The sequence below is a fragment of the Planococcus citri genome, chromosome 3 (assembly GCF_950023065.1).
Source record: "Planococcus citri chromosome 3, ihPlaCitr1.1, whole genome shotgun sequence".
Taxonomy (NCBI): Eukaryota; Metazoa; Arthropoda; class Insecta; order Hemiptera; family Pseudococcidae; genus Planococcus; species Planococcus citri.
In genome coordinates this window covers 1661696-1675501 of record NC_088679.1, presented here as the reverse complement: position 1 = coordinate 1675501, position 13806 = coordinate 1661696, and the positions used below count along the sequence as shown (strand labels likewise).

At 35.6% G+C, this 13806-nt stretch overlaps 1 protein-coding gene and 1 long non-coding RNA gene across 7 annotated transcripts in view; one reads left to right on the top strand and one right to left on the bottom strand.

The window, feature by feature from the left end:
• The window catches only part of LOC135841073 (uncharacterized), a 272383-nt gene that overhangs the window by 137396 nt on the left and 121181 nt on the right, over window positions 1-13806 (bottom strand). The gene's annotated exons all lie outside the window — the stretch shown is intronic.
• Rdl (Resistant to dieldrin) overlaps window positions 1-13806 on the top strand; it is an 85969-nt gene that overhangs the window by 22057 nt on the left and 50106 nt on the right. For 2 of the 6 annotated variants that reach the window (XM_065357854.1, XM_065357851.1), the window contains exon 3: window positions 12876-12943. The exons of 2 other annotated variants lie outside the window; for them this stretch is intronic. In XM_065357854.1, the coding sequence (XP_065213926.1) occupies window positions 12876-12943 (68 nt within the window). Of the gene's footprint in view, window positions 1-7958; window positions 8027-12875; window positions 12944-13806 lie in introns of all 6 variants that reach the window. 2 more of the 6 variants (XM_065357853.1, XM_065357849.1) reach the window with 1 other exon arrangement.

Sequence of the window (13806 nt, the reverse complement as noted above, 5' to 3'; positions counted from 1 at the left end):
GAAAAAAAAAAGAAGAAAAAGCACCGGCCTGTTTCAATATTTAGGTCGTTTCGATTACGTTCGTTGGTACAGAATGACGCAAACGGAATACCCGGTTCGAATTCTTCGACTAATACTAAACTGTATATAAAATGTAAGGTTGCTCGATATCCGGGCTCATCATACTAACTTATCGTCGTGCAGTAGCCAAAAATTCTATAAAGAATTTCTCACATTGGGCTCGCGTCGTCGTCGTGAAAAAAAAAAAATGTGTGAAAAATCACGCGGCTCGGCCCAGCCCGGCAAACGAAAAGAGGGTGTTTTTCTGATTAAAATTAAATTTGATTAGTTGGCGAAAAATGGCGCGGCGCGGCGCGTCCCGCCGACCGCCTATAATGGTAAACTATATTCGCCTAAAACAGGCAATTAAACGAAAAATTATGGCGCGCGGAAGCGTTAACGCGGTTAAATTTGCATTTAAATTGAATTGTAATTAGTACGTTTTGGCGGCACGGTGTGGCGGTCGCGGTGGCAGCCGCACAATAACTGGCTGGATACGCTATACTATATACCATACCGTACTATAATAAAACCGAATTATTTCTTCCAGTGAAAATATTGTAGATATAGTTGTTTAACTGCGTGTTATACGAGTACGAGTATCTACTCTGCCTAGCTGCCTCCCCAAACCCCATCCATATTCCGCATGCGACATTGTTTTACTTTTCTCGCACCCTCGATGCCTTTGCCTATAATAACTGTCTGCTCTGCAGGGACGAAACTCTAAAGCTTTTGTTTGAAGGGGTGAGGGGGAGGGTACAACCGAAAATTTGCCGACTGATATCAGAGGGGGGGGGGGAATTACCAATTTTGACGAATAAAACGAAAGATGAGAAAACAGTTCTGCTAAAGTTGACAATTACAAGTAATTACAGGAGGGTCTTCCTCTTCTTATAACCCATCACGACTTGAATAAAAAATTTTCGTTTTCCCTGTTCAATTTTTAGAAGCCTCAAACGTGGAATTTTTTTAATTTTGTGAAAGAGAACCAAAGCTCTAGCGTAGCGAGGGCAAGAGATTTCAAAAATTCACATGTATTTCAATAGGTGAAAACACAATGTTACCTGTTACCTGTTGGTTGGTCACCATGCCATGTACACGGGTCATTTTATGCTGTTACATTAATGGAAGGAGGTTGGATTTTTGGAGAAAGGAGAGTAAGACTGAAGGGTTATGAGCTACATATTTCAGGTAGAGTTTTAGGGAGGTCGAGTGAGTTTCTTAAATTGGTATGATCTTGACAGGTGAGTAAGATGTGGGAGATAGCGAGTTGGACTTCGCATGTAGAGCATATTGGAGGGGGTTCTTTTTTGAATAGATGAGAGTGGGTGAGGAGGGCATGGCCCATACGTACACGGCATAAGGCAACGGCCTGCTTCCTGGGTAAATTTTGAATGTTGGTGGTGTGGCTTTGGCTGGGAATTAACCATGAACATAAGGCTTGCATCACATCAGAAATTGGAACAGGTATTTCTGGTACAGGTGAAATTCTTAGTGACTGCTTTGCTGCTAAGTCTGCTGTTTCATTTCCCAAAATTCCAGAGTGGGCTGGAATCCAGGCTATGGTAACATCCCGGTCATTCTGGAGAGATGAGATTTCTGAGGAAATTCGACGTTGCTTAGATTTAGATCTAAGTTGAGAGACGGAATTTAGCATCGACCTTTTAGTTAACCTGGATGACTACTCCAATGCAAACTAAGACCACTGGTTATGTCGCCAACTCTGTGGATTTCAAATTAGAAACAAACGCATCTGCGCATGTCTCAGGAATTGATGCTTGTGAACAGTAAACGGAAACACCACCAGCACCCCCACTTCCACCACTAATCCACTGACAACAAAATACACACACACGTTTACTGACACATGCGCAGATGCGTTTGTTTCTAATTTGAAATCCACAGAGTGGGTGACATAACCAGTGGGATAATTTCGCATATGAGTAGCCGTCTAGGTTAACTAAAAGGTCGATGGAATTTAGTGAATCAGTGAAGATCACAACTTTGTTGAGTCTGCTCTCAATTGCCATATTGTTTAAATACAGTAAAAGCTCGTTATAATGCTTTCGGATATAACGCTAATTTCGTTATAACGCTGATTTCTTCCGGTCCCTTGACATCCCCATTTAAACCAATGTAAAATTAATCACGATATAACGCTCATGAGCGATTATAAATCGCGTTTTAACGCTCTAAAATTCAGGAAAAATCACATTTTTTTCATAATTTTAACAACAAAACCCCAATGTTTTGCGAAAAAAAGCTTACTCATGTGTAATAAATTATCACTTTCTGAAAATTTTGGCCGCAACAACAGTTTTTTTTGCAATTTTTGTAGTTTTGATCTTTTAAAAAAGCAAAAAAAAACTTTTATGGCAAAATTTTGCCAAAAAATCATTTACAGTGGAACCTCGATAACTCGAAATCCAAGGGGAATGGTCATTCATTTGGCTTATAGAGGTTTTCGAGATAATCAGTTTTGAGTTATGCAGGTAAGATTTTGAGAGTGTTCGAGTTATAGAGGTCTTTCAAAATGAATGAATTAAGGGGTATGTAAGTGCATATAAGATAGAAGTATGAATTGAAATATTCGAGTTATAGAGGTAAACGGCAGACAACGTACGACTTATAGAGGCTTTCTCGTTATTTTTTGGCAAAACTTTAGCTTGGAGTTACAACTGAGATATGTAAGTGCATAAAAGATAGAAGTATCAGAAGTATGAATTGAAATATTCGAGTTATGGAGGTAAAGGCAAGGTAATGGTAAACGCCCAACAACGTACGACTTATAGAGGCTTTCTCCTATTTTTGGCAAAATTGTAGCTTCGAGTTACGACTGGTTTGTATAGTTAATTTCGACTTATCCGAGTAAAGTTAACATTGAGTGTTATGGAGATTTCAAGGGGAATGGAGGTTGCTTCGGCTAATAGAGGTTTTCGAGTTAAAGAGTTTCGAGTTATCGAGGTTCCACTGTATATTAAGTATTATAGCAGACCTCAAAATCAAAGTAAAATTTCAGATTTTTTTATTTCCAACTGGAACAGTTGTTCAAATTTAAAATAAAATTCTTGTTTCCACTTCCTTTATAACGCTTTTTTCGCTTTAAAATGAGAATTCGCGGTATAATGCTAATCAGCGTTTAAACGAGACTTTTGGTTATAACACGCTTCGGCTTATAACGCTCTTTTTCTCCGGTCCCTTGAAGAGTGTTATAACAAGCTTTTACTGTATGTAAGGATAGCATATGTGTACCGATATTTCAAAAAGGCCCATTTGGTCAGTGCCGAGAAGGGTATAGATTTTATTTTTCAAAAATCAAAATAAATTTCCAGTGTTCTCCGGTGGATCTCAACAGTGTTTGAGTGTGAAGCTGTCCATGAAAGCTTCACATTCGCGCACCGTTTAGATCAATTGGAAAACTTTGGAAGATGGTGCCAATTTTTGAAAAATAAAATCTACACCCTTCTCGGCACCGACTGAATGGGCCCTTTTGAAATATCGGTACACATATAGTTCACATGAAAGAATACTGAACAAGCAGGGAAGTGGAAATTGCAAAACCTCACAATCATTCACAAACGACCAAACAACCACAGCAATCCACAGATTTTGACCCATCAGTTTAAAACGAAATGAAATCATTATACTGAGCAATAAAGTTATTGATGATTTGAGTATTCAGTTGAGTGTGTTTGAGCAATGATATATCAAATGAGAGAATATTATACTTACAATTAGTTTTTATAGGATTTTCTGGATAGAATGGTGGAAGAGGATATAGCTGAATGGAGTTTAGAATGGAAGAGGCTTCATGGAGATATGAGTCATAAGCATATGGAAGATTGGGATCAATTTTTGAGTCTATGGTGAGAGGGAGACTGTCAACAGTTTTAAGATGAATGAAAAATTTTGAAAGGATGAGTTTTGATCGTATAGAGGGGAGGATTTCAGATATTTCCTGATATAATAAGTGTATACTATAAGTGTAGTTCTGAGGGCTCCAGTCGCCAGTCGAAGAGCTGTGTTGTGAATAATGTTCAGTGATTTGAGTGTTGACTGTTTAGCTGATGAGTAAGTTGGCAACCCATAATCACATTTTGAGCAAATCAGAGCTCTATAAATTCTGAGAAGAGATCGAGTGTCTGTCTGCTCCATATGTTGTACTGGATAGTTTTCTCAGTAGGTTTATTGTATTGTTACATGCTTGTTTTAGATGGTTGATGTGGTTTTTCCAGTTTAGTTTGTTGTCAAAGCATAGACCGAGATATGTGATTTGGCTTTCGCAAGGTAGTGGAGTATCCTTTAATTTAATTACGCTTTGGTGATTGCACCCTCTAACACGGCAAAAGTGAACTACGGTAGATTTGCTCTCAAGACAGCTGAAGCCCTTTATCTTTTGACCAAGTAACTATTTCATTTGTTGATTGTTGAAGAGCAGCTTCAGCCAGTGTTGGATTTTTTGAGGATGCAAATATTGTAAAATCATCAGCAAATATTGAGAATTCAGTTGGGAAGTTGATTTCATCTGCTACAGAGTTTATGCCAACACAGAATAGTGTGGGACTAATGACTTCGCCTTGTGGTACTCCGTTTTCAATTTCAACAATTTGTGAAACTATATTTCCTAAACGGATATATGCAAGTCAGTGTATGAGGAAATTCTGGATGAAAGTTGTCATTTTCCCTTTTATATTCCATAAGAGGAGTTGATCAATAATATGCTGTCTTTTAATGGTGTCAAATGCCTTGGAAAAATCATAAAACCCTGCTATTAGGTGTTCCCTTTTTGAAAATGCTTGAAAAATTGAGTTTTGTAAGTGAATGAGGTTATGTTGATGAATGTTCTTTGATTTTTCTTCTTGAATATTCGTCAAAATGATCACATATTTTTATTTGAAGAGAATGAAGAAACAAGTTTCGACCGTTCAACACAAATTTTTATTTTCTGATCACGAGTGTCATTCATTAGTGAAAGTATTCGAGTTCTAATAAATACACTTACCTATAATTGGACATAATTTAATTCGCCATCTAACTTTCAGAAGAATTGTGATACTTATTAATCGAGTAATTAATTGAATAGCTAATTTTTAAAATTAAAAACACCGGTCGTAAGTTAAGTATGAAATTAATTAACACTCCCTGAAAAATTATAAATAAAAATATGATACTAGGTAATTGAATTATATTTTTTTTTCAATTAATTTCTTATTTCATTAATAATATTGCTTCACTTTTATCTCATTGAATTCGACATAGAAATTACCTAATTAAAAATAAATCAAGATCGTAGATCTAATCAAAACACTCAATCTAACCAACTTGATAGGTACCCATAAACTCTCATACGACGGGTGTAACAAGCATGCAATTACAAACACCCCAAAAATAATAAAATAAATTAAAAAAACGATTTTCAAAATTCGTGCCAAAACCGGTCGAAAAAATCGCAAAGAAAGTAAATCCATATATCAGATTTTTTTTTCTTTTGAAAACCAGAGACATCAAAAATCCACCCGTGGCTCCGGAACACCTCGAAAACATCACCAATCGACCCGAGAAGTCAAAAATACAGCATTAATTCAAATTTAGATTTTTTTATTGGAAAAAGACCCAATTCAAAATTTGTAAAAATCAAGAAATGAATTTCAACGGTTGAAATTTGGGTTCGTGGTACGTTTTGTGCCCCTCTTCCGATTCTCTAGAAAGGCCTCTCTTGCAAGGATACTATCGAGTCCCGACAACAAAATCTGATATCGTTCTCCCCCCCCCCTTCTAGAAAAATATGAGGGAAAAATCCTAAAAATGTATAAAAAATTGCTGTACACTGGGAACGTTGTGGAAATTGACGAAAATTGGTGAGGAAGTTAATGAATGAATGGAAGACTAACCAGAAAAATTTTGAGCACCCTAACCGTACGATGATCTAAGCCAGAAGTCTTCAATATAGGTAACATCACTTTTAGAGAAAAAAATGATTTTTTTGTCACTGCCAAGGGCACATAAGACAGAGTTTCCACACATCGCCGATGCAAACATACTTAAAATATAATGTACAAATTCGAGACCATTCTCTCTAGAGGGTAAACGTATTTTGTAGATCAAAAAATTGAACTTGGTTGGGAATAAAAGAGATGAGGTTCGAACCAAGCTACGAGTAAATCCAAAAAACATACAAAAATACATAATCAGTCCAACATTTTCGATATTAAGGTGCATTTTTTTATTTTTGGCAAATTTTTGAAAATAAAATCAACTTTATGTCACCAATCGGGAAACATCGAAGTTTCACCAAATCAATCTAGAAAGCTTAAATTTGGTATATTCTCTATTGTTGACTCCCCGAATCAATGGAAAATGATTTCAAACCGTTTTGGACTGTTCTGGAGCCTCCGACAGATTTTCGTAAATTGAATTTTCCATTTGGACAGATTTTATGGCGGTTTTTTTTTGAAAAACCTCGAATCTTTATTTTGTGAACTTTTATGGAAGTTTCGAGTTTCAAAAATCTGCTGGAGGCTCCAGAACTGCTCAAAATGATTCGAAACTATTTTCGATCGATTTGATGAGCCAAAAATGGGGTACATATATCTTAAATTTTAGCTTTCTAGACCAATTTGGTGACATTTTTCGATTTTTCTGTCCCTCCTTTTCGGGCCCAATTTGATTTTAAAAAATTCACCGTAAATCGAAAAATGCTCTTTCCATCCAGCTGCGTCCGGGTCGAAAAAATTGTAGTGCGAGTTGAGATACCTCCGTAGTGAGAAAGAAAAATTAATAAATAGGTAAATAAAAACAAAATTGAACTGCATTGACCCCCCCTTCCCCCCGCCCCTCAATGTATTTTAAGAGTACGTACCTATAGGTACTTTGAAAGTGAAAAATATTCCACCTGAAAAACGGTAGGATTCGCAAATACATTAAAGTAGGTACATATTTGCTCGTATTTATCGAAAATTCGTTTACCTAAAACCTGTATGAAGAGATAATTTTTCACGCCACTCGCGTTGGCGACTCATTACCTCTAAAGGTATACCTAAGGGAGACGAACGATTCGCGTTATTAGTTCTGATTTAAATGACGAATTAGAGGCTCATTTGAATAAATAAGCTTGTTTAACGTTTGGAACTACCGTGCAAAATTTACTGCCATTTAACGAATATTTCGAGGCACGCGATTCGAACGTCGCACGCAATTCTCTCATATACCTGTATTATAGTATAGGTACCTGTGTATAGATGAAGGTACTTACGTTCAGATCCACCTATCGCATATAGACCTACAAACACCAATAAACATTGTATACAAATTAACGCGATGGCGATACATACCCTCGCCCACAATACTATATATCGCTCACAGACAGAGACACAGACAACACTCGCACGCATTTCATGTCTATTTGAACACAAATGTTCATTTTTAACATCGTGATTACGAAATTTTCCACCACAGACTTACAGATGAGCTCGACAAATTGTCAAAATTGAACGACATTTGCTCGCACGTGCGTTTTTTTTTTGCCTCAATGCGACGAGATTCGATTCGCGAGTATGAAGTCGTGAGAATGTAGGAAGGGTCTTTCCAGATCCTAAAGACTTCCACATTTTCTCACGTTTTTGGGAGTTGGAAATTTTGAAGTTTCTTTCTGTGAAATGCGAGATCATTTTTTTCTACAATGCCGGCCGTACAATTGCGAGAAAACAGATAGAGAAAAAAAAGTGTAGCACAACGCGAAATGCATACCTAATATAGTCAGCAACCAACGTCTACCCCCTCCCCCCACCCTCCTACCGCACTCTCTACCCGTAGTATAGGTTGAAAAAGAAAATATTGACCGTTACGTTTTGCCGCAGACTGATAAGATTTCGGCAAACCTGTAAACGGTTTGCAAAATGTCAATATTTTTGTTTTTCCAGGTCCACCGGTTGAAGTTGGCGTTACCATGTACGTGCTAAGCATTAGTTCCTTATCTGAAGTGCAAATGGTACAAAAACCTTTTAAAAATTTAATTAAATCGTTACACTTATAACAATTACTTATCTTTGAACGTTTTTCCTCTTTTTATTTGCTCTGTTATCATTCGCCCATTGTAGATTGTCTTAAATACATGTACGAGTAATTACGTATATTACATTAACACCTACCATTGTAGTATGGTAGATTTGTTTACGGTCTTCCAACGCATTTTTGTTTTTTTTTTTTATTACTTTTTTCTATTCTTATTTTCATTGATCATTTTAAAATAGGGAATTTTTTTACCACGGCTAAGCACATAATATTATTTATGTGTAACTAACTATTATAAGTACAAAATTCCTATTTAAAAAAAAAAACATAGGTTCCTATACTTGAAGGTGCACGTAAAGATACAGATAGACAAAGATATAATATACGATGTTAATGTATGTAGTATGTACTATCTGTTGGAATACAAAATCTGAGATTTGTCACTGTAAGACCTAAAGCAAATCTATCTACATTGGTATATCTACTTATTTCTATAGCCGTGCCTTATTTTTTTTGTTCGATGATCGTCTTTCTTGTTTAGTTAGTCAGTAGGTAAAATTAGGTAGCCACAGTTATTATTACCGCGTATCAGTAGTACAATAATTATTAACTAAAATAAGTATCATTTATCCAACTTATGTATTAAGCATTTTTTCCTTTTCTGATTTCTGAAAAAGTATGGGCCAGGACCTAGTATTACTGGGTATATTCAGTATTAGGTGCATAAGTTTCACAAGTTTCATTCGATTCCAATACCAAAGATTAGCTCACTTTTTTGTATTCATCTTCATTATCAAAATATTGTCATAATTATTACCTATCATCATTTTGAATCATCATCTTCATTATAATCATCTAACATATCATCATCATCATCATCATCATCATAATCATCATTTTTCATCATATTATTCATTATCGCCGTTGGTACGTTGGTTAAACCAAATCGTTGTCAATATTCTCAATGTTTTCATACAGTATTCATTTCGTATTTGCTGTAAGACCACCTCAGCAATTACCTATTACCTAATAATAATAGGTAGGACAGGAATTTGCACTCTACATGGCCCAAAATGTACATACCTACACATAAGTATGTACAATATCGTATCTATTTAATCCTTAAAGACCCAAGCAAATCCTGAGATGTTATGAAAAAATGCTTTCAATTTCCAGAATAAGATCATCACAAGTATCACTTTTACTCATAGTTCACCCCCCCAGCCCCTTGAAGCCACCATGATAATCTTAGACTTATTTATTTGATTATCGTCCAAAATCAAAGAAGCAAAAAACCCGATTGAGTCAATCTTGGAACTTTAATCCTTAAAGACCCAAGCAAATCCTGAGATGTTATGAAAAAATGCTTTCAATTTCCTGAATAAGATCATCACAAGTATCACTTTTACTCACAGTTCACCCCCCAGCCCCTTAAAGCCACCTCGATAATGACAGACTTATTTATTTGATTATCGTCCAAAATCAAAGAAGCAAAAAACCCGATTGAGTCAATCTTGGAACTGAATGATATAGTTTCACTAGATGTAATGAATGAGTGAAATCATAATTCCAAAGAACACCTCACCCCTTTGGGGGGGGACCTGTGCTCCATTTTTGGATGAACATATTGATGGATGAACTTTCACAAAATGAAATCAAGAAAGGTGTGTGCAGGGTGGATCAGAGCGTTTTTTAAAAATTTGATAAACTTGTTTTGAAAAAAAACAATGAAAAAACAGAGCATGAATACGCAGAGTAAATAATACGGAAATATTCTCAAATTGGTCTGAAATGACAGTAACAAAAATTGAAAGGAACACAAATGCTCTTAACGGGGCATATGTTCAGAAAATGTACAATCCACCCGTCAAATCTGTTTATCACACCATGGATATTCTTTGTCGATATTTGTCACCAAATAGTTACATCCCGCAAAGGTTAGCAGTTGGATTGCTTGTCTGCAGAAATATCAAAATAGGTTTATCTGCCACTGTGAAAAGCTTTACACAGTCAAATTGCACCACTCTCTGGCATTTCATAATGTTCAAGCATTCATGAAGAGGTAAATATCATGAGGTCAATATCATGATCGGAAACAACAACTTCTACTCATGCAATTTTCATGATGTAGAACTACCTACACTATCTATGATTGAGGAGGGATAGTGACCTCTTCATGAATACTTGAACATTATGAAATGCCAGAGACAGCTGCAATTTGACAATGTAAAGCTTTTCACAGTGTCAGATAAACCTATTTCGATATTTCTGCAGAAAAAGAATCCTACTTTTAAACCTTTGCTGGATGTAACTATTTTTTGACAAATATCGAGAGAGAATATCGACTTCAGCAGGAATTTCTCAAAACTTGCAAAAGTTCTGAGTTGTGGTTGAACGGTAGTTGAAAGCATTTTACTGTAACTCAAATCCCCTGAATCCAGTAGTCATAAGCTCCGGGTTGCGGAACGATACCAATACCGAAAAACCAATACCAGCAAAACCGCCTAATTTTTGAAAAAAATTGAAAAAACTGAAAACCTATACCAATAAGTTGACAAATGAAAAACCGATTTACAAAATACCGATTAGGTTTTCAAAATTGGTACAAATACCTACCAAAAACCAATACCGAAATTATTTCAAAATCTGTATTTCGGTATTCATTCTTTCATATTTCTGCAAATGAAACAATTCCAACAATAAACAAAATGAGTTCATTTATTTCAATGATCATATTTCTTTGTTGTTTCTGCGGGGTTGTGTGGTTCTGCAGAGATAGTTATGCCCGAATGTAACGTGGGCATTTGAAAGGATCGACGAGAGCGCGAAATAAAGAGAGTCGAGGCGAGGCTGAGCTTACAACATATTTATTGGCATGTGCACATAGCCGAATACATGGAAGAACTAAACTATGTGTCGTCAATCTACATGTACGAGGATGTGAGAGATACATGCGCAGGAACGAGTGTAGATGACGACGGAATGAAGCGGGGACAGACGCGAGTCGAAAAGGCAGGATACAGGACAATGAAGATAATGGAAACTGGTTGAAGAGAGAGCAAGCAGCGGTGTAGGCAGCAACGCGAGCATCCTGTACAGTCGCCACAGTATGAGAAACAGATCGAGGAGAAAATAGAAGGAATGCAGGCAGGAACGTCAGCAGCGGCGCGGATATGCGACGAGCATCGATATGGTCGCTGCATTTCTCTCTCATTTTCAACTCAATTTAGCTTTTACACTTCTTACTCTTTCAATTTTTGAATTTTTAGGCAAACTGTTCTGTAATTAGCATGTAAGTATTTTGAAATTTTTAATTTGGTTTCATGTTGGTAAAATACCAATACCAAAATCAAAAACCGAAATAAAATCCATGTAAATTTGGAAGAACTTATGCTGAAAACCAAAATTTTGAGGGAGAAATTAACCAATACCGTTTTAGCCACTGCATTTGAAATACCAATACCCTGTACCGATACCGTTTTGTTTTATCGTTCCGCAAGCCTGTAGTGAGTGATAAGCTAGACGCAATCTCATGATTGTAAACGACAACTTCTGCTTGTGCAATTTTCATGATGTAGAACTATGAGTACATTATCTATGATTGAGGAGGGATAGTGACCTCATCATGAATGCTTGAACATTATGAAATGCCAGAGAGTGCTGCAAGTGCAATTTGACTGTGTAAAGCTTTACACAGTGGCAGATAAACCTATTTTGATATTTCTGCAGATAAGCAATCCAACTGCTAACCTTTGCGGGATGTAATAATTTGGTAACAAATATCCAGAACGAATATCCATGGTGTGATAAACAAATTTGACGGGTGGATTGTACATTTTCTGAACATATGCCCCGTTAAGAGCATTTGTGTTCCTTTCAATTTTTGTTACTGTCATTTCAGGCCAATTTGAGAATATTTCCGTATTATTTACTTTGCGTATTCATGCTCTGTTTTTTCGTTTTTTTTTTTCAAAACAAGTTTATCAATTTTTTTTTAAAAAACGCGTTGATCCACTCTGCACACACCTTTCTTGATTTCATTTTGTGAAAGCTCATCCATCAATATGTTCATCCAAAAATGGAGCACGGGTCGCTGTATTTTATCCCAACTTTTATCAATGTTTGCCCCCCCCCAAAAGGGGCGAGGTGTTCTTTGGAATTATGATTTCACTCATTCATTACATCTAGTGAAACTATATCATTCAGTTCCAAGATTGACTCAATCAGGTTTTTTACTTCTTTGATTTTGGACCATAATCAAATAAATAAGTCTGTCATTATCGAGGTGGCTTCAAGGGGCTGGGGGGTGAACTGTGAGTAAAAGTGATACTTGTGATGATCTTATTCAGGAAATTGAAAGCATTTTTTCATAACATCTCAGGATTTGCTTGGGTCTTTAAGGGTTAATATAATCAACGTATAATAAAGGTAATCCATATCTTCAATAATTATTCATCTTCACATCCGTTCTTTCTTATACTTTCTGAAGTCTTTCTTTCTATCTTTTAAGATTATTTTTCTTTTTCTCAACAACACGACACGAGGGAACATGCGAGTTAAAAACTTGGTTAATTTTACAAATCGCACAGAAATAGGTACCTATTATTCGCGATTAAAGCACTTTTTTTCTAAAATCATTTCACAAAAATAAAGTAAAATTTACACATACGATCTATAGCAAAATTTGAAAATACATAAATTATGTAATTTCATTCTCAAATTCCAAATTTAATTATCAATATTATTTTAAAAAAAAAACATTAAACGATCGATGTAATGTACCTGAAAGAAAGACCAGTGTTAATGTAAATAGTTTACTCACACAGGTCCACCGGTAGAAGTCGGAGTTACGATGTACGTTCTCAGCATAAGTTCCCTGTCAGAAGTTAAAATGGTACTTATATTTCCACTTCTCTAGTAAAAACTTAACACTTTCGTATACGTATAGCGCATATACTTACTTAATAATTATTAACAACCTCATAAATAGTCTTTTTTCATCAATATTTTTCAGTCATTAACAAAATAATATATTATTGATTTTTTTAAAAATTCAATTCACAATTCACATTATTATGTAGGTAACTTTTATTCCTGCGTAGGTTTCTCATCGTACGAGTAGGTAATTAAGTATTAAGCTTATTGTAGGTACTTAACTTATCTATAGCCTACTTAGACATTATGTTATAATTCATTGTATGTATACGTACATATCTCTACCTATAGTAACGAGAACAATTACATTTATTTTTTATTTTTTTTTCATTAATAATGCAACCAAAGTACACAGCTTGGATATAAAAGGCATTTTTGAGTAAATAATATACCCATATTATTACCTTCTTATACTTAGGTACCGATAATATTTTTTATGTAACCGAGGCACAGTGACGTATATGGCACCATGCAACATTTATTCGTAGTTTTCAACCATCAGAGCATAATAGACTTATTATTGAGCAGTGCTTGTTCGAAAAACTTCACGTAGGTATATCTATACATATACTAAACTTGAGCATCACGAAACAACAGGAGCAAATCATTTCATCTTGGCGAGAGGGGTATTCCGAATGTTCAGGAAATTTCGAAATAGACAAAACGAAATTGAAAAAGCATACAAAAATAACTATACATCGACAGCTAGAATTTCAGGAGCTAAAATGCATTTTTTGGTCAATTTTTGAATAGCCTATCTCTGTGTATCTAATTTGAGCTCAAAAATGGGCGAAAAATCTAAATTTTACACTGAATTGAGAT